This window comes from Propithecus coquereli, unplaced genomic scaffold, assembly GCF_000956105.1.
Source record: "Propithecus coquereli isolate 6110/MARCELLA unplaced genomic scaffold, Pcoq_1.0 Scaffold12, whole genome shotgun sequence".
NCBI classification, from domain to species: domain Eukaryota; kingdom Metazoa; phylum Chordata; class Mammalia; order Primates; family Indriidae; genus Propithecus; species Propithecus coquereli.
The window spans coordinates 7,936,675-7,957,706 of NW_012136080.1; the positions used below are offsets into that span (position 1 = coordinate 7,936,675).

At 34.2% G+C, this 21,032-nt stretch overlaps 1 protein-coding gene across 2 annotated transcripts in view; it reads left to right on the forward strand.

Moving 5' to 3' along the window:
- ATP2C1 (ATPase, Ca++ transporting, type 2C, member 1) overlaps nucleotides 1-21,032 on the forward strand; it is a 76,866-nt gene that overhangs the window by 20,429 nt on the left and 35,405 nt on the right. For both annotated transcript variants that reach the window (XM_012664263.1, XM_012664268.1), the window contains exons 4-12: nucleotides 4,289-4,444; nucleotides 5,183-5,251; nucleotides 6,389-6,464; nucleotides 9,184-9,250; nucleotides 13,515-13,639; nucleotides 14,506-14,603; nucleotides 16,598-16,693; nucleotides 16,778-16,867; nucleotides 18,879-18,983. In XM_012664263.1, coding sequence (XP_012519717.1) covers nucleotides 4,412-4,444; nucleotides 5,183-5,251; nucleotides 6,389-6,464; nucleotides 9,184-9,250; nucleotides 13,515-13,639; nucleotides 14,506-14,603; nucleotides 16,598-16,693; nucleotides 16,778-16,867; nucleotides 18,879-18,983 — 759 coding nt within the window. In that variant the 5' untranslated portion in view covers nucleotides 4,289-4,411. The remainder of the gene's footprint in view (nucleotides 1-4,288; nucleotides 4,445-5,182; nucleotides 5,252-6,388; nucleotides 6,465-9,183; nucleotides 9,251-13,514; nucleotides 13,640-14,505; nucleotides 14,604-16,597; nucleotides 16,694-16,777; nucleotides 16,868-18,878; nucleotides 18,984-21,032) is intronic.

Genomic DNA, 21,032 nt, shown 5'->3' on the forward strand with positions numbered 1-21,032 from the left:
TCTAATCTTTTTTATTGTGTAGGTGTTAAATATCCAGATTATAAATTATATATACATCTTGATTCTTATTTATATTTTGGTTTTTGAACTGTGTTGTAGCTTATTGAAACCTCTACTGGAGTACCTGAGGGAGAAATGAAACTGAAAAACTTATTTCCCATTTCATTAACAGCTCTTCTGAAGATTTAATGTTTAAAATTTTGGCCAGGAGGCATGGGTTGGCTGATTCTTTGATTTCACTTTATCTTTTATTCTTTGATTTCACTTTGAGTATTTATGACTCAAATATCTTTATTCTCAGATGAACTAAATTGTGACTTTATTAAACTGTAATAGGCTTGCCTAATTTATTAAATACCGCTCTTGTTAGGAGTGATCTCCTTACCCCCACTCCCTCAAAACTGCTTCCTATGAAAACTCTTGCAGTCACCATTGAGAGAAAATAACTTGTAACTTAGAAAATATTCTTGTTCAATAGATAGTTGAGATCTTTGCCATTTGGGACATGGTATGATTTAGACAGATTTCATTGTTTATATGTTATTGATAATTTACATTTCAGCTACAAATTTCTAATTATATAGAAAAAAATGAGAGTCCCAAGCTCCACATCAGTCTGTCTCTTACACTAGGCAAGGTTGATTGCTGTTGTGCTATAAATGACCTTCTTTTCTGTAGAAAAGCCATAACCAAAAATTCTTACTTTCTTAAATGGCTGTTCTGCTAAGACTGAAACTGAAGAGCTAGGTCACTAAAAGAGCCAATAGGGCCATGCCTTTCTCTCTTTTTAAAAATGTCAAATTATTTTGATTATTTTTTTTTATTCCTTCTCCCTATAAACAATTACCTCATGTTAGTATTTATGTTTAAGATTTACTCTTAACATAAAAAATCTTCAGAGGGAAAAACATGAATTTCACCTCTCTTAGAGAAAGAATTCTGTAAATGTATACAAGTATTTGTTTGTTTTTAAATAGTAACAGGTCTCTTTTCTAATTAATAGCTCAGAAAATAACATAAAATCCTGATTGTCGTAAGAAGCATTAAAGAGTTTGTTAAATAAAATGAACCTTATGTAAGTTGACTTTTGGAATTCAGAAAAATAGTTTTTTACATTCTTTGCTTAATGTGTTATACCTGTGACCTCCTAGAAGTAGTTATAGAACTAGGGGGGAGAAATACTTTGCACATTGATCCTCTAAATAATTAAGAGTAATCTGGAGTTAACATCTGTCAACATTGGAATCTCATCTCCATGACTTTCTGTCTGTATGATGTTGAGTGAGTTGCCTAACCTTTCAGAGTGTCTGCTAAGCAGTTATAATAGTACTTCCTTCATAGGAGTTGTTAGTAGAATTAAATGTGATAATTTAGCATAGGTATGTAGCATAGTGCTTAGCAGATAGTAAGCAATGAAATGTTAGCTGACTGTTATTAGTATTAGAATCATTGAAGGAAGGTCTATTTTTGGAGGTTTTCTTACCCTTTTTTTTTTTTAACATCTGCCACTTCATTTATTTTTTTTTATTTGTAGGAGTAGGAACAAATTTTAAGGGAGATTTTCATTTTTCCCCCTAAACATGAATCATTCAAGTAAAACCACTTAACTATAGAAATGTAGCAAAGTAAGGGGAAAGTAGCACAACAACCCAGGAGGCAAAGGTTGGGGATGAAGGGATGGGTGTAGGCTGCATATATAATAACATGCATGAATGCCATATGACCCACCTCCTCTGGACTGCCTCCCCAGAAGGCAAGCACAAGGACCCATTTTAAAAGGATGTTTCCCCCTGAACACCTGAGAATGTTTCAACTTAAAGCTTAAGGTTAAAAAGAGAAAAAAAAAAAAACTACAAAAACCCATGAACCATGCAACCATAGCCACCTTCCTTTATTGATCATAGGAGTTTCTTTTCATTTTAAGAAAAGATTAATAAAAAGTATTGAAAAATTATTTTTTCATCTTATATTTGTAAAGATTAATAGAATTCATAAGTTCCTTTGAAAACAGACCAGAAAGTGCCCTCTAGTTTCCACCCCTGTTGGTGAGAGGATCAGCAGGAGTAGAAAGTTTGGGATGCTGGAGCTGCTGGTGGAGAATGGGAAGCCCAGCCTCCCAGAAGAAATTAGAAAATACGAATATAGGGGCATGTGGGATATGGCTAGGAACAACTCCAGGTAATCCATGGCTGCACAGGAAAGGGGAACACAAGGTGGTCAGAAAGGCCTTAAACTCCTCCTTGACATATAAAACTGGTTTTTACAAAGATCCAAGCAGTGTGGTTCCTACCTGAGGTGAACACTTCAATGTTTATTCACATGCTTTGTTTTTCTCTTTTAAGATTCAAAGTTACCCAAATTAAATCTTTCGAATATTACTATATATGCCTAAAAAAAGAAAAGAAAAAAAAAAAGGAGGGCTTTTAAAATCAGGACAGAGAAGAAGAGATTGAAAACCATCAAATTAGGCCTCTTAGTTCCAAATGAAATGAAGTTAAGAACAAAACTGTTGTTTTCTAATGGGGAACAAACCAAAATCCAATCACTCTCCCTCCTTACCCCTGCCTCAACCCCTCACATCAACAACAAATGAGAAATACAGCTGAAGCCCAATGTGTTGTGTTCTGCTCAAGAGCTGGCATGGCTTTCTCTGTCCAGTGGGACACAGTGCCAGGGATGATTTCTTCCATAGTAGGATTTTGCATGCTGGTAGCGGGTGGGAGTGGGATTTTCAGAATGTGTTAGTGTGAAAAGTTATTGAGTTCTAAGGTTAATTTGGAAAAAAGAGCCAAATAAATACGTTTCTTTAATGAAGAAAAATTCATTGCTTTCAAATGTGACAGGTGTTTTTTTTTAATCTATAGTTGGATTGAGGTAAGGAACTCAAATTTACCTGGCTGTGTTTGCATACACAATTATATTAAATGTGAAGTCTTCTGAAGACTGAAGGTCTGTTGATTTGTGTTTTAAGGAATAATTTTTTGTAAGCCTATTGATACTAAAATGCATTTCATTGCCATAGTACCTAAACTTTTGGGAAATGCCAACACAGTTTTGTTTCTTTGGATTTATATGTTATAATTTATCTTCATGCTGAACAGTTTTAAACTTCATGATCTAATGTAAATTCTTGATTGTTTTTACGAAGTTATATGTTTACCTCGCACATGAACATAAGTATGTTCTTGCCCCCAAGGTCTTTGTACTTTTTGCTTCCTTTGCCTTGAATCCTTTCTCCCTGATCATGGTCCAACCTTGAAGCTCTCAGATCTCTCAGGGCTCTGCACATGTTACCTGATTTTGAGGAATGCTCTCTTTTCTCGTGTCTAAAATGTCACTCTATTCCTATTATTGTCCATCCCCCCCCCCGCCGCATTAGAATAATAGCTAAGGGTAGGAACTTGGTTTTGTTCATTGCTGATTCTCCCACTGTGTGATACGGCACAGGGCCTGGCACATTGTAAACACTAAGAAATATTTGTTAAGTGCATGAAGGAATGGCATTGATCAAATTAAAATGGTTTTGTTGCAGATGTGGGGAAGAAGAATCTGCAAACCAGTTTTTTATAATTTTATATGAGATTATTGAGGTATTTATGCTCATAAGGAGATGAACTAATATTACCTTTCATTCCTCTCCTCCAAAAAAGAAAAAAAAGAAGTGTTAAAGTTTAGAGTACTTGGTATATAGTGTGAACTTTAAGAGGCCTGAATGAGAAACGCATCAGCTTAAAATAGCAGTGAGATTGCACAGTAATTTATCTTGTTTTCTTTCCAGGATCTAGTTCAGTGCCTAGCACATATGTTAAGATAAGTCAATAAATGTTTGTTGGGTGAGTGAATGAGCCTGTAAAATTAGTAAAATCATGAACCTAGTTCCTGATTTCCCAAAGAGTATCCTAAAGACCCTTGAATAAGAGCTTCTGGAGTAAAATGGATCAAAGTAGTTTGGGAAATACTGTGTTCCATTAATTCTCAAACTCGAGTGAGTGTGCAGCAGAATCACCTGGAGAGCTTGTAAACACAGTCTTTTAGATTTACTTTCCCCACTCTTACGTTTTTGAGGTAGGGCAGAGGATTCGCATTTGTAACAAGTTCTGAGGTTGTGGAGGTGATGTTGTTCCTGCTGGGGCCATTCTGATCTTTTGACTTAGAGTAAGGATGTGTGATACAAAATGTGGCTAATCAATAGAACGGGAATATTTGAGGAAGAAGTGATGGTTACGAACTCTTGAGATGTTAAATGTAGCACAAACTTAAATTTATGGAATTCTTTTTGCTCCCCAAGGCTGTGGATCTTTCCATTGATGAATCCAGCTTGACAGGAGAGACAACACCTTGTTCTAAGGTGACAGCTCCTCAGCCAGCTGCAACTAATGGAGATCTTGCATCAAGAAGTAACATTGCCTTCATGGGAACACTTGTCAGATGTGGCAAAGCAAAGGTAATTTTTTTTCTTGTTTTGAAAAAAGAAGGTTCTTAGACTGTTTTTTCAGTTCTTTTTTGCTTATTTTATGTGGAAGTTTTTTCGAAATATATGACAAAAATACAATTGAACATAGTAACACTTGGCACCTATTTGTGAGATTGGGGAGAAGTTGTGTCCCCGAAGAAGAATATATTTGTAGTTCTGTCATTTACCAGATAATGGATCATCCTCAGTACCTGTTCTTTGTATAAGATAGAAACAAGTAGTTCATGGATATGTTCATTACTAGTTACATAAAGTTTTAATTTAGTTGATATATAATACAGGCTATAATATTCTGACTATAGTTCACTTACTGATTGATTTCAAATACTGTCTTCCTGGATTCTAATATTCCACCAATATAAAAGGCACCATTAACTAGCTTATGAGGGGGAAAAGAAACTAAGTTAAATGTCTCTATTCAGTATAATATAGACGTGAATTTCAGAAATGTTAATATAGGCACAAAATGGGCCTAGGAGTTGAGTCAGTAATAAGTGTAATGAAGTATTTATTTCCATAGTTTGTATCATAAGGGGTAAATACTGGTGACAATAACATGAAGTAAATTTGCTGAAGAAACCTTGGATATGTATGTCAGACATCTTCACTGTATGTAAGACTTTGAAAAATGGGCATGAAAGCTTTTTGTTGTTTTTTTGATAGGTGATTCCATCTGAATGTAAATGTATTTTCCTGTTTTCCCCTTAGGGTATTGTCATTGGAACAGGAGAAAATTCTGAATTTGGGGAGGTTTTTAAAATGATGCAAGCAGAAGAAGTGAGTACTTAATATATTGATGCATTTATTTCAAATGTGAAATTCTCATTGTTAGTAGATGAAAAGAGAATATTGGTGGATTATTTTATGTGCTATTGAGAGCATTATTTTATTCAGAATATCACTCAGTTGTCTCTTTTTAGAGACATAATTTGAAAGCCTGTAATCAGAAGGGCCTGAATTGACATTGTCAGTATTCTAAAAGATTTTGATTTTTATTCATTGGTTATAGTAGAAAAAGATTTACAGACAATTGTTTATAGATACTATTCTTTTTAGAAATTAGCTTTGTCATATTAATTTTAAGGATTACTAATTAGTATATTTGCACCTCAGAACACTTGTAACAAAATTTCCAACTTTATATAGTTCTAAGTAATGGAAGGCGGGTAAGATTGCCAAGTCAAATAACCTAGAAGATATTCTTGGTTAAGGGTATTAAAGATGAGTTCTTTCATTTAAAATACTTTCTTATATATAAAAAAGAAGTTGTATTCTGCAAATGTCATGTCCTCCTCAAATCATCTGAATTTCTAAAGTAACCTGCCAAGACTGCGGTATGTGATGCAACATAGAAAACTATTCCAAGAAACTTGGAAGTGAATGGATGGGCAGAGAAGAGGGTTAGCACATCAGGGAGCCCCCACAGGATAAACAGACTTAGGTTTGTGGGTAGAGAAAGGGAAAAATGGAAAAATGGTAATGAAGTCCTACAGAAGTTGGTAGGAGAGAGAACAGATTTTTTCTTAAAGGGAATCATAGGGAGAATGGACCTTTTCAAATAAACAGGCTTCTTAAAATGGAGAGAGTTTTCATTCCTTACTGTCTGACCTTAGGAGTTGTTTAAACTTCAGTTTCTCGAAGTTCCCTGAAGTGTAACATATCCATAGTTATGCCATTTACCAGATAATGGATAGTCCTCAGTACCTGTTCCTTTTTTAAGATAGGAACAGTGGTTCATGGATAGTTAAATAAATATATTTACTTATTTGGTAATATTAATATTTACTTTGTGGTGGGATTGTTACATGGTTAACTTAGAAATCGGTATGCCAAGCACTTAGCAGAGTCCCTGGCATCTGGTAAAGCTTAGTAAATTTAGCTAATTGTGGTGACATTCTTCTCCAATTTGTTAAGGCACCAAAAACTCCTCTACAGAAGAGTATGGACCTCTTAGGAAAACAACTTTCATTTTACTCCTTTGGTATAATAGGTAAGAGAAGAGTGAGTATGTATGTGTTACATTTTTATTTGTATTTTCTTTTTTGAATGTGAAGGGTGGTGGTATTCTAGTCCTATTTATTGGTTTTTCTTTTTATAAGCTTAATACTTATTTTTTTAAAATTATGAAACTAATCCCTAGCCATTGTCCTTTTCCACAAAGTAAAAATAGAACTCTGTATAATTCTGATAATCAGAGACTATCACTATAAACATTTTAGCGTTTTTGTATTTCAAGTCTTCAACAAAAATGTGATGCTGCTATTTTATGGACTTCTTTTTTTGTTTCACATATGTGATCATAAACATCTTGTCATTAAATAGATGCTCACCTAAAATAAATTTAAAGGTTGTATAGTGTTCTGTTTTGTGAAGGAGAAGAAGTAATATCAGACTTCTTTTAGACATTTACCTAAGTTTTTTGAGTTTTTAAACTCATGAATAGTTCTTCAGTGCAGGTATTTTACTGTAAAAGCTCTCATTTCTTTAGGTTAAATTCTTAGAAGTAAAATTATTGAGTCAAAGGATATTCATGTAGTTTTTAAATTTTTGCCAACTTTGAGTGTTGGCATTAACTTCACAGATGAATAAAAGACTTCCCGTTATTTTACATCAAAGTTCATTATTAGAGAAACTGAATACTTTATCATATGTATGTTGATTATTTTTATTTCATTTTATGGTCTACCAACTATTTTTGTCCCTTTTATCTTGAGTCTTACACTGATAACAGCTCTTTATATAACTAGGTTATCAGTCCTTTTATTGCTTAAAATACAAGTAGTTTTCTCCCCAATTTTTAAATTGCCTTTTAGGGATATATAATAAATTTGGTAGGAGGGAGGGGGGGATATGTGTTATTGAAACATCCCCCTTTCCTGGGATTCTGTTGGCACCCTCCTCTTGATGATCTCTACAATCAAGGTGTCTGTCTGTGTTCCATCGATAAAGACTCTCTCAACCCCATGTTTATAAGAACATTTGTTTAAACATTGTTCTACAGTTTTTAGTTTTGACACTTAATTTTACTGTGTTACTTAAAATTTATTTCAGTACATGGCTTAAGGCAGAATTATAAATTTTTTAATCAAATGGTAATTAATTATCCCAGTACCATTAATTCTGTAATCCATTTTTTATTTGATGAGTTGAAATGATATCTTTATCATACATTAAACACTTGCATTAATTTTGGAGTCTTTTTACCCTTTCTTTAATTCTCTTACCATGTTATTTTAATTATTCTAGCTAGCTTAGTGTTTTCAAGTCAGTAATGCAATTTTAAAGCAATATTTCTGCTATATAACTTCAGTGAAATAATTTCTTAAATATTCTATTTATCTCTTTATCATAAACATAAAGTAGAAGGTGGGAAGATATTTCGTTATTATTGTTTAACTGATGTGTACGTTCTCATAGCTCCTTTCCTTTGATGATTGCTATTTATTTTCTACAAGTTTTATACTGAGTGTATAAATTCAAGGGCATTCTAGCCAATTAAATCTTTAGCTTATGTTAATACTGTACAATAAAACTATCTTATATTTAGTGATAAACATGTTTCAACTTCATGATTATCTGGTTTTATATTAGTATAATACATTGGACATAATTTTTCTTGTGAGGGTAATGTAGAATAGACTGAGGGTCCAGATCCAAATCAGGAGTCAGCAAAGTTTTTTTTTTTTTTTTTTGTAAAAAAAGACTAGATAGTAAATATTTTAGACTTGTTGTCCATATGGACTTTGTTGGACACATTTAACTGTACTGTCAACACAAAAACAACCATAGACAATATATAAACAGATGGATGTGGCCATGTTCCAACAAACTATTCCCCAAAACAGGCAGGAGGCCCACAGATTGTAGTTTGCTGACCCCCCTGGCATAATTCATTGGACATTATTTCTTTTATCAGTATAGTATTTGAAATGGGATCTTAGAAGGTTACTGTCTGGATCATTATATTGTAGTTAATATAAAGATAAAAAAAACTTATTTTAAACATTCATATTGATCTAGAATACAATTCTGAATTTGCTTTATTTTATCAAACCTATGATGATACTATTTCCTTTTTCCTCACAAACCTGGTGGTGTACTTCTTGCCCCCTCTTTTTAAAGATAAAAGGTTGAAAAAGGGATTATGGTTCATATCAATTGATTTTTAAAAATTTTTTAAATACCACAAAAGTAGAAATTTTTAAATGTTAATGCAGTTTTAGGTGTCTTAAGGTATCTCACTCTTTGAGCTAAGTCCTAAGGGTTCCTTTGAATGTAGTATATAAGTGTAATGTTTTGATATTGAGTTACGAAAAATAAAGTTCCAGGGTTTATTACTGCAAAGTGATAGTAAATAGAAAACCAATATGCTTGATGCTGCCTCTTTTTTTCCATGGTATGAAAATGTTGGTAATATTTTCCCATATTACCAGATACTATTGCATTAAGGGATACATGGGAGCAGTGGCAACCAGAGGGGTAAAATTATATATGTGTGTGTGCATGTGAGCATGCACGCACAGTATTGACATTAAGCAGTGTTAACTTTAATCTCCTCTGCTTAATGGACTTTTATAAAACTTTTAAATTGTGATCTACTTTCCGTTTTATATATTAAGGGGCCTTTTAGATGCCCTCAGCTTGTCATTCTGTCCCTTCTAGGTGATTTTATATAAAGGGGAAAAAATAGCAATTTAATTCTGTTCCAGGTATCATCATGTTGGTTGGCTGGTTACTAGGAAAAGATATCCTGGAAATGTTTACTATTAGTGTAAGGTAAGTTCTAAAACTTTATCATTCAAGTCTCTTTTACCTCTCTCATTTCTCTGATAGGCATAGCTTACATTTCATTATGAAGGTCAGTATTATATAGAGCCCGTAAAAATATAATATCTTAAATAGGTCAAAATTCATATATTGAAATGATTTCTAGGAAAATGAAAACCTACATATATGGTGGTGGAAGAAAGCCACACTAGATATATGGAATTATTTACCCACTATTGCATCGTTATATAGAGATAAACAGTTAAGGATTGTCAAACTGAAAACGCACACAAACTGAAAAAGTCCACAATATAGAAACTGAATTATTAGTCTCGGAGGAAAAAGAAAATTCAAAAAGCAGAAGACAGATTTAAAAATAAATGGAAATGTTTGCATTTTCAGAGATTTGTGAAGAAACTTCATATATGACAGTTGGACAGATCGTTGTAGAAAAGGATCAGAGAACAAAAAGTTTTTAGAAGTTTATGATTATGATTACTGAAATTAAAAATTAAATTGTAGGGCAAGGGCTCCCAAAAGTCAGAACAAAAAATCTGAAGCAGAATGAGATAAAATGACAAAGAGGAATAATTTCAGGAAATATTATTTATGACTAATAGGAGTTTTAAAAAGAGGTAAGAGGAAATTACATAAGCTATGATACATGAATATTTTCTTGAGCCAAAGCAAATGAGTCTTTATAAACTGAAAGGATTCACTAAATTCGAAGCAGAAGGAAAAACCTCAACCTAGATACATCATTATGAAAGTAAAGAAAACAAGTCAGGTTATCTACAAAGGAAGAATAATTAGGCTGGCATCAGACTTCTCATTAGCAACTGCAGTTTCTACCACAAAGTCTTTTTAGGTTCTTCTAAACATTCTAACTCACAGGACTTTCATAAGCTACGTTTGGTACCTGTGCCCTGAACATAGGAGAGCAAATTAAGGCATCCTTCTTCTGAGAGAGTCTTTGTAGCAGCCCATGTAACAGTTCACTCAAGTACAAGGAGATGAGGTCAACCCTGTGAGTGTGGGAGCAACTCTGGGTTAAAAGACCACCTGTTCCACAGAAGACAACATCTCTTGAAATACACACTTTCCAACCAAACATGTCTAGTTATAAGAGTCACTACACTCAGGAAACTCAAAGTTATGGCTTCCTCTAAGATAATTATAATTTCCCCAGTCCAGAGACAATTTATCAGTCAGGGGGATCCCTTTATTGTAAGTGGTGTTGCCTAACAATATACTTGACATACTACCCTCATCAGGTCACTAGGGGAACAGAACTGGATTGTTAATTAAATGCAGAAGGGGAAAAGTATTTTATTAACTTCTTTTACAGCAACATCAGATTATATTAGAATACAGTGGGGCAGTGATATCAAATTATGAGAGAAAATGATTATAAATATGTAAATAGTATCTAGTCAAAGTATCAATCCAATTAATTACAGATAGGTAGGCAAGTACTCAAAAATTTGTTTCTTTCCTATTCTTGTATGAATTCCAGGAAAACAAGGGTGAAAGAAAAGATGATGATGATGGGTGGATATAAGAATCAGGCATCTAAGGAATAGAAATCCTGGATGACATCTATAGTAGGCCTAGGAAATGATAATTCAAGTATGAGAATAAAAGTCATTGTCTTTCAATATGAAAAATCAAATAGATTACAAGGAATAGATAGAATGAATAAGAAGTAAAAAGGTATTTGTGATATAGTGAAGGAATGTAGTTTTCACTCAAAGGGGTGAAAATGCAATTTGAAACTCTTGGTTTAAATCTGTATAAAAAAGCTGTGGGTTAAATAGGAAATAAATTGAAAGTGGGGTGGGAGTTTGAGATACTAACCATTGACTTACTATCTTTTAGACCCAGTTATGGTTTCCGAGGAATTTTTTGAGAGGAGGGGCATTTCTAACTATTTGTACAGACTGACATACCAGGACTTTTACTTTTCAAGGTCTTCCAATGGAGAAGAAATTTAAAATTTTTAAAATAGAGTAAAACTCATTCTGTTTTGTTATTACTGTATGTGTCCATTGGATTCTTTTATAAATTTAAGATGCATTAGGGGATCTTTAGTGATCTTATTTTTTAAATTTCTGAAATATTTTGCAGTTTCATCACCCTAGGAATTCTTTTCAAATTATTTCTAGTGGTGCTAAAAGTGACTAAAACAGTAAGAAAGCAGAAGAATGATGGAATCAGCGAGAAGATTGATGTGATAAAATAAATTATCACTATTCTGTTACTCTTTAGTTTTCCTATTGTGTTGCCCAAAGTACTGCGTCATCATTTAAGAAGGTATAAAAGAAATCTGGAGACACAGTCTTTGTAGATTTTTTTTGTTTTTGTAGCATTCATTGAACAAAAGTGAGAATTCAGAATTTTTTACTTTGTATAATACAAAGGAATAACTGACAGAGAAGACTTTCCACAATTATTAGACAAATCAGAAGATGAATGTAAAAAGCCAAAGAGAAGCAGTATAGGCTGTAGTGAAGTGAGTAAAATTAATCATATAAGTGAAATCTCAAGATTGTGAGTCTTTAGATGGTGATACTCAGGACTGACTGCTTAATGTGCTCAGGCTTTTCACAATTCAGGATTTTCACAAACTCCTGAATTGATGAGTGAACAGTATATTTCTAAGGACAATAAAGAAACAGGGGTTATCTTTCAGTCAGTCATTCTGTAGCAAGGACTTTATCATGCAATGTTTTCCAACAAGTATCTGGACCATCCATTTTTGCTGAAAGAATGTATGACAGTATTCATCTTTTATGATGCTTGTTTACCAACATTTAATTGTGATGGTACATATTTCTTAACTCTTCAGTGTACACTGTTGGGCCAGAAGTATTGTAAATGTTGTTCATTTGCTTTCAGCCTTTAGAATCAACCTGTAAACACAGCATGAAAAGGTTAATTATTATAGGAAAGGATGTTAATGATATTAAATCATGGTAAAGAAAAAGTAATAGAAATTAGGGAGTAGAAGCAGCAGAGAGAACAGTGGTAGAGTGAAGGATAGGAGTGCTTGTGTTCTTAACTGTAGCATAGTAAAGAGATAATATTTAGAATGGCACCAAAAAAAGACTTGACTTAGTTTTTTTTTCAATTACAAAGGGAAAGAGTAAAATAATTATTTATTTATTTTTTTAAGAGGTGGGATCTTGCTCTGTTGCCTAGGATGGAGTGCAGTGGCACAATCACAGCTCATTGCAGCCTTGAACTCCTCGGCTCAAGCCATCCTTCTGTAGCTGGGACTACAGGTGCACACCACCATGCCTAGCTAATTTTTCTTATTTTTTGTAGTGATAGGGTCTTGCTGTGTTGCCCAGGCTGGTCTTGAACTTCTGACCTCAAGTGATCCTCCAGCCCCAGCCTCCCAAAGTGCTGGGATTACGGGTGTGAGCCACCATGCCCAGCTAAATTTTAAAATTGTAATAAAATAAACATATACAATTTACTGTTTTGAAGTATGCAATTTGGTGGAGTTAAGTATATTTACAATGTTTTAGAACTGTCACCACTATCTATCCCCCAAAACTTTTTCATCACCCCAAATGAAAAGCCTGAGCACATTAAACAATCACTCCCCATTCTCCCCATTCTGCCCTTCCCTGGCAACCATTAATCTGCTTCTATCTGTATGAGTTTACCTATTCTGATATTCCATGTAAGTTGAATGATACAATATGGGGCCTTTTGTGTTTGGCTTTTTTCAGTTAGCATAATGTTGTCAAGGTTCATCCATGTCAGTATCGGGAATTAGTACTTTGTTCTTTTTTGTGGCTGAATTCCATTGTGTGGCTATCACAATTTTATATTCACCAGTTGATGGATATTTTTTGGCCTATTTGGATATCGTGAATAATGCTGCCGTGAACATTCATGTACAAGTTTTTGTTTGAACATCTGCTGTTATCATATTTTACCAATGAAGAACATAAACTAGAGAGATGGCTTAATGAGTAGCCCAGGGTCACACAAGTAAAAGTTGGTGAAACCAGGGATACAAATCCAGGCAATTTGATGTGAGAACCTATATTCTTAACCACTGCTTACCCTGGCAGCTAGTAGATGTCTAGTAAATGTTAATCAACTTTCCTTTCAAGAAGTCCATATTTTAGGTGTTGACAGTATTAATTTTGTATTTTATTAAAGTCTTTTATTTTAAGTAATATTGAATTCAGAGTATTGCTGTGGGTATTATTTAACTTGCGTTTTAATGCTATGTGCATATATGTATTGGTCATAGTTTGGCTGTAGCAGCAATTCCTGAAGGTCTTCCCATTGTGGTCACAGTGACACTAGCCCTTGGTGTTATGAGAATGGTGAAGAAAAGGGCCATTGTGAAAAAACTACCTATTGTTGAAACTCTGGGTAAGTATGTGTTAAGAGTTAGATGCAATGCAGTGTTAGTTCATGTCAACGGTGGATCATCTTTGGGCTTTGCAATTTTTGTTCTAGAGATTTGCATACTGATATTTGACTTAGGGTAATATTGGGTATGGTTTTACCTACCAAAAAAGCCAGTGAAAAATTTATGTCTCTCAGGAGAGGGGACTTTAAGAAAAATCTTTCTGTAGCATGGAATGTTCTAATGCTCAAATCCTGGGAAGATAAAAATCCATATAGCAAATGAAACCGTGAAGTAAAATTAATAGAATTTTTTTTCTTTTGATGTGTCAAGAAAGGTAATTGATTATTACAGATCTCAAAATGCCATACTTGAGTGAAATTTGCTTATAAAAACAGTAAATATAAAGTGATTATATTGTTGTATCTTTATGTGTAATATACTGAAAAACTTTTTTTTAAATTTAGGATATCTAAAAATGTACTGAATTTAATTTCCAGTTTGCATTTTCATATTGAGAAGGTGAAATACCTTGAGAAATCCTGACTAGAGAAATCATGTGGGTTTATATTTAGAAATCTATCCAACTTCTAGAAAACATATTTTATAAAATCGTTATATAAAGTTAATATGGAGTAGCTTTGTAGAAACTAACTGTAAGTAAATAAATAGGAAGAAGTCAATATGTAATTTTTATTTTTAATTTCAGAAACTTTACCTTATCATGAAGCAAGCATAATGAGAGAAATTAACCTAAAATTACCAATGAGCTTGATCTCTAAAAAATTCAGAGAAGCAGGACAGGATTCTAGAGTCTTTGATTTGTTTTCTGTGTGAACCTGTATTTCTTCCTGGTTCTGTTGGTGACATGTAACGATTTATTCTTCAGGCTGCTGTAATGTGATTTGTTCAGATAAAACTGGAACACTGACGAAGAATGAGATGACTGTTACTCATATATTTACTTCAGATGGTCAGCGTGCTGAGGTATTCTATATGTTTTTAAACAACAGTTAAGAAACTTGGTGTTTAACATTCCTAACAATTCCAATGTCTTAACCTTCAAAAGGGCTATAAATTAGCTGTTATTTCCTTCCTGTGTGATTCTATAAAGTCGTTGTCTCATTCCACTTGTATACTTGTTCAATCCAGAAACTTGGATTTCTCCTCGACACCCCTCTTTCAATTACCTCTCATCCATCCATCATCAAATCCTGCCAATTTTGACCTAAGTAACTTCCCTAGGCATCTATTTTACAGCCAGCTTTCTTAGTCTAAGTTACCATCATCTCTCACCTGCCCTTCTGATATAGCCTCTTCACTATCCATTCCTGATGCCCTCTGTATGCAGCTTGAGGGATCTTTTTAGAACCAGATTTTGAGCATATCACTCCCTAAATTAAGATACTTCAATGGCTTTCCACTGTGACTAGGATTCTGAACTGTGGCCTCTCAAGGCCCTACATATTCTGTCTCTTATTTCCCTCTCCAGCCTGATATGCTCCTCTTTGTTTTCTGTGCACCAAATATACTGGCTTTATACTTCTTTCAATTTGACAAAATTCCTCCTACTTCAGGACCTTTCCGCTCTTCTCACTCCAGGGTACTCTAATGCTGCTTCATCCTTTGTACCTCAGTTCCAGCCCCACTTCTTCAGAAAAGCTTTTCTGACCATTCAGAATTGGCCCTATGTATTTTCTTAGCATTCCATATCTCTTGGTCTTTATCCCAAGTGGAATTTTCTATCCCTTTTTCCCATTATACCACAATTTATAAGTAAGTAGGAACTATGTTGCCTAGCACAGAGCCTACCTCATAGTATAATAAGTACTTGTTGAATGAATGAATGACTTTATTTTAAAAATTATATATTGACAGTTTCTTAAGTGCTCATACTATGCAATGGTTCTTCCTAAAGCTGATTGTAGACAAGTTCCAATCCCAGCCAGTCTTTGCAGTATTTGTGACTGGAATGCTCTTAACACTGCTTATGATGGGTATAATATTTTTTAATGTATTTACAGCTAATTCACTGAGCAAAGTAAGCATTAGACAGATTGACAGAAGTTGTAGTTGAGTCTATTTAGGTCCATTTTACATAGGCCTTAAAATGTGACTGTTGATATTTAGAGTAGGTATTAGGTTTGCTCAAGGATACCCAATGCTACGTTGGTGAATGTGCTCTTTCTGGATGACTCAGAAGGGTTATTGGGGTTACGTGTGCTTATATGATCCAAGTATGGAAGATAGGATATTAGTTTTTCTTTTGTTTTAAGTTCATCATTTTATATGTCAAGCATTAGCCATTTGTTATTTTCTCTCTAAACTGTGTTATTTTTATTATGAAATTTACTTTTTTTTTTTGTGGGGGGGACACCATGGAGCACCATACAGCCTGCACCGCCTTCCCTGTCTTTTGAAATTTACTTTTGTTTGGCTTGGTTTGTTCCAGCCATATAGAATAAGTATCTGGTTTGTCTCTACCTGATTTTTAAAATCAGTATATAATATGCTGTGTTAAAGTAGTTTGCAAGTACTAGGGTAAATCTCTTGTCTCTGAGCCTGCATATTTGCAAAAAGAAGTCTGCTTTTGTCTAGATCACAGGTGTGTGTCAAATATTAGATGTGGTAATGGATTTGAGTTCTTTGCAAACCCTGTAGTATGCAATATAAGTGTAATGTTATGTAAATTTAAGCTCACTTGTGTATAGAGATTTTTATGGTGTATTTATCCTTTTAATAGTATATCATAAGTGGAAGACAATATCTTTTTAGGTTAATTATCATGAAAATTAGAATCTATATTCCTTTAACTATTAAATGTCCCTTTTAAGACAAATTTTAATGCTTTTCTAGGTGTACACTTTAACAATGTCATGATATATGAAATGAAATAAACATAACTCATCATAGTTTTTGGTTCTCCTAAGTCTTGTCATTGCCTACTGTTCGTATTATTGATTCCACTTTATGTTCTTTAGGTTACTGGAGTTGGCTATAATCAGTTTGGGGAAGTGATTGTTGATGGTGATGTTGTTCATGGATTCTATAATGCAGATGTTAGCAGAATTGTTGAGGTAAATATTTTCCAGGAAGATGACTTTCTTCATAATGACTTAAGACACAGTGATGGCTTCATAATTTATATGTATTTTTCTTAGGCGGGCTGTGTGTGCAATGATGCCGTAATTAGAAACGACACTTTAATGGGGAAGCCAACCGAAGGGGCCTTAATTGCTCTTGCAATGAAGGTATGTACCTGATCTTTGACATATGAGACATTACCCTCACAATAGAATGAGAGGCCAACAATTTCAGTATTACTTATTTTTAGGTATTGAGTGAAGAAGACTCACAATATTTTATTATTTTTACTGTCTTCCGGGAACCAGTTTTATTCCTGTAAATATAGAGCATAGGACCTTTTCAGCATAACCTCATTTCTTATGCAAGGTATAAACTAATGAGCAGTCACGGATTTTTTCTTAAGAAGAAATATTTCTGTCTTTCATAATACGGATCTATGTGTGAAAAGCCCAAATGTGTATAATTGCTGAAAATACTAACTTTTGAATGAGTAAAAGGCAGTATTTTTTAGTCTTTCCTTGAAAAGATATAATACTAACAGTCATGAGAAATTAGCTTTTCTTTTCCTAGTTTTCCCTTTCCCTCCTTTGTCAGTTTCTCTCCTTTTCTTTTATTTTTTGTAGAGGCAGGGGTGTTGCTATATTGCCCTGGCTGGTCTTGAACCCCTGGGCTTAAGTGATCCTCTCAACTTGTCCTCTCAAAGTGTTGGGGTTACAGGCATGAGCCACTGCATCTAGCCTCAATTTCTCAAAAAGACTGTAGAGTTATAATTTTTGTTGGGAAGAGGAGGTGTTGTTCTCAGTGACCTTTTCATCTGTCCCAGGTGATCTCCTTATCTCCTAAATTGTACATTTGATTCGGTGAGAAACCTAAAAGTCTAGTTTGTCACACCCGTAACAAAAAAAAACTACTACTTGTAAGAGTAGTCTGAGAAAATAGAGACTTGTGTGAAGCAGGATGCTTCTAAGTGAGGTTGCTTGAAATGCAAGCTAATATAGAATTGTAGGTTATTATAACATATTTGATTTAATAAAATTGATAGAATGTGTATGTTTTGTTCTATTTTTAGAATGTATATATTTCCTTGGCAGAAGGCTCCATTTCCTTATCTTTGGGTCTCTTTGTAATTAAAATAGCACAGTATAACTTTTTAAAAGATATTAAAAATACAAATCAGTTATCAACTATTTCTTGTGCTGTGCTTAAGAAGATACTTGCTTCTTTGAGAGAGAAAGGTGTGAAACTACCTCCTTTTGGGCAGAGACCTCACGTTTTAGGTAGGAAGTTAATACTGACATTCCTGGAACAAACAAAAGGCAGCCTGAGACAGTGGACAGTTAAATCGTAAACATTGAGCCACATATAAGAACTGAAAATTCTCAGCTGGTAGCTGGGGCTTTGAAGGGTAGGAAGGTTTAGATGACTAGGGAAAGAGCTAGAGTAGAAGCAGAGAGGAATAAATAAGCTTAGAATGGGTTATGGCTAATGAGTTGGCTAACCTGGATGAAATGAAAGGTTTTTGAGTAACCAGGAAGATTGTTAAATAGGCTGTGTATGGTGGGTTTCTGGAGGACCTTCAAAAGCCGAGAAGAGCCTGAACATTTTTTAATAGAAAACAGAAAGTAATAAGCTAGACTTTTGAGTAGGTTAAAAATATTTTTTGATATTTGGAAAAATATTCAAAGGCTTTTGGGAGGGAAAACAGCTACGTGATGTTGGTAGTAGTCAGGATATAAAGTGGTAGAGGGTAAGGGACTAGGATGATAGCAACAGGTGAGACAATTTTGAGTCCCTAAGAAATGGTGGATTGAATCTGCGTGTATCTTGATTATAAAAGTACATGCTCAGTATTGATCTGGCACTTTTTAAAAATTTGTAATCCTGCCCCCTTCCAGAATTTGAGCCAGTAAAGAGTTTAATATAGTCAATGTTGAAGATTGGTCTACATGCAATGCAGATAACATGCCTTAAGTCTATTACCTACACACCCAGGCTTTCATTTTGCTATTCAGGGAGGTATAGTTATATATAGATGGAACATTGCTATTCTGTCACCATTATTTGAAAAATAATTCAAATATCTCTAGCCAAACTAAGTTGTGACCCTTGTTCTTTGTTAAAGGAAAAAATAGTCACATATTGGTGAGAAATAACTTTTCTTTTTGTAACATATAGATGGGTCTTGATGGACTTCAACAGGACTATATCAGAAAAGCTGAATACCCTTTTAGCTCTGAGCAAAAGTGGATGGCTGTTAAGTGTGTACACCGAACACAGCAGGTATCCATTTGTTTACTTATACTTACATCCTGTTCAGCTTAGATGACTATTTTTTCACTTACTATCCACTTTTAGTTTTAAGTAATCATTGTACATAATAAAGACCTGTTGCTTTAAATTATGTATAATTAATAGTACACTCATCTCTTGTTCTATGTTCTCTTTGATATACTTTATAGAATTCATGCATAGATATATTTGGTTTTGCTGTGTGAACAAATAATTTAAATGAATTATAGCCTGGTCTCCGTCTTCTGGAGCTTGTGACATCTGGTTTTCTCAACATGTTTTTTTGTTCTTGGTTCGTTATAGGTATCTGCTGACTTTGCGTTCTAATTTGTGTTCTTTCACTGAAGAAATACCTCCAGAACAAACAAAACCACATTACTTTGTGGAAAAGTGGTTCCAAATATGTATAATTTATGTTCATTGATCCAGTTTACAAACTGACAAAATGACATGCACTGATATTTCAAGCTACCACCTTATTCCTGGGTGCTTAAGAAATTTTTACACAGTTAGTATAATAAGAGTACAGTGTATAATCATATCACCCATAGTTGCTATTACTGGCTTGATACTTAAACTTTGTCCTTAAAAACTGTATTTGTTGTTTATGCTTCTTTTAACAGTAATTAATAATTGGTTTTATGTTTTCATCTGTGAGCAAACACTTTGAAACCAGTTACATCTCTGTAGACAGGAGTGGGTGAAAGAATTCCCTCCACCCATAATAAGTAGAAAATGTATTGGTTTTAAAAGAAAGGCCAACTTGTCTAACATTGAACTTGTGAATAGAAGTCTTCCAGGAACCCCATATATGAGGGCCAAAAAAATATTTGTCTGTTCTTTAAAGGCACTTTTACAAACTCCTAGAAAAGAAGACAATTGGAAATAAAACTATAAAAATAAAATGCCGGTCACTTTAAACCTTGTAATATAAAGCTTTCAAAAATTACGTTAGACTTGGGTAACCCTTGACTAGCTGTGTCCCTTGACCTCATAGTTATATGGCAAGAATATGTATATGACTTTTTTGATGGGCCTGTTTTGCTGCAGCTTATAAACCATCACACGGTACTTCAAGATAACATGGCTCATGTAATGTTTAATAATTTTACTTTTCAATCATTTTGAATCTAATCTCACCAAAGTTTTACACTGATAGATGAAGCTTTGCAGTAGTGGTTGTGGAGGACAGGGAGTGGCAGGATATAAGTTTGGAGTCATTTGATTCTTCTTCCTATTTGTCGACCTGAAGAGTTCCTTTTAGAAAACAAACCAACCAATGAAATTAACAACCCCAAACCCACAGATGTGACTCAGGATCTAGAAGACATAGATAGGGGAAACTTCCCAATTTAAAAATAACTCCAGTGGCTCAAATAGTTTGTTTTTAGAGGACTTTCATTTAAACAGGACAATATACATTTATCTCTTTTCTCTCTCTGGAACTTACCAGAATCACAAACAAGGAATAAAAGATACAAACTCAAAGTATAGAAAAGGCTCAATGTCAGGTACCTTTGAAGACAGGGAATAAGGCTAAAAATAGTAGAGAAGGTTGAAATTCTGAATAAGGAACCGACAGAACTTTCCAAAGTACTTTTGCTGCTTCTTTAGGCCAGACCTTTATTCCTGTGGAATATCAGAAATGTGACCTTGGGGATAAGGGCGGAGGGGGCAGGATTAAGGCTTAAGACTGAAAACAGTGATTAAGGGGATGTCATTGTCCTGAAGGGGAAGCCTCCAGTCCTTAACTCCATTTGTCTCTTAGAATGCATGTAGACAGGCATCTCTATACCCTCATTCCCTAAATCAGAAGATTGAAGAGTTTTAGAAAAGCTATCTGGTCCTGGGGAGGTTCCCACAGTAAAGGGCACCCCTAACCAATGTCTGTGTTCTTTGGAAGCACTTACCTACTTCTGGGCTTTCTCTCTGTGAGGTGTACCAGTTGAATAGCTCTGCCAGTGTCCGTAGAGCTTCTAATCTTTATTTGCTTTACTCTTGAATGTAAATGGACAGTCAGGGATTACTAGATACTTGGGG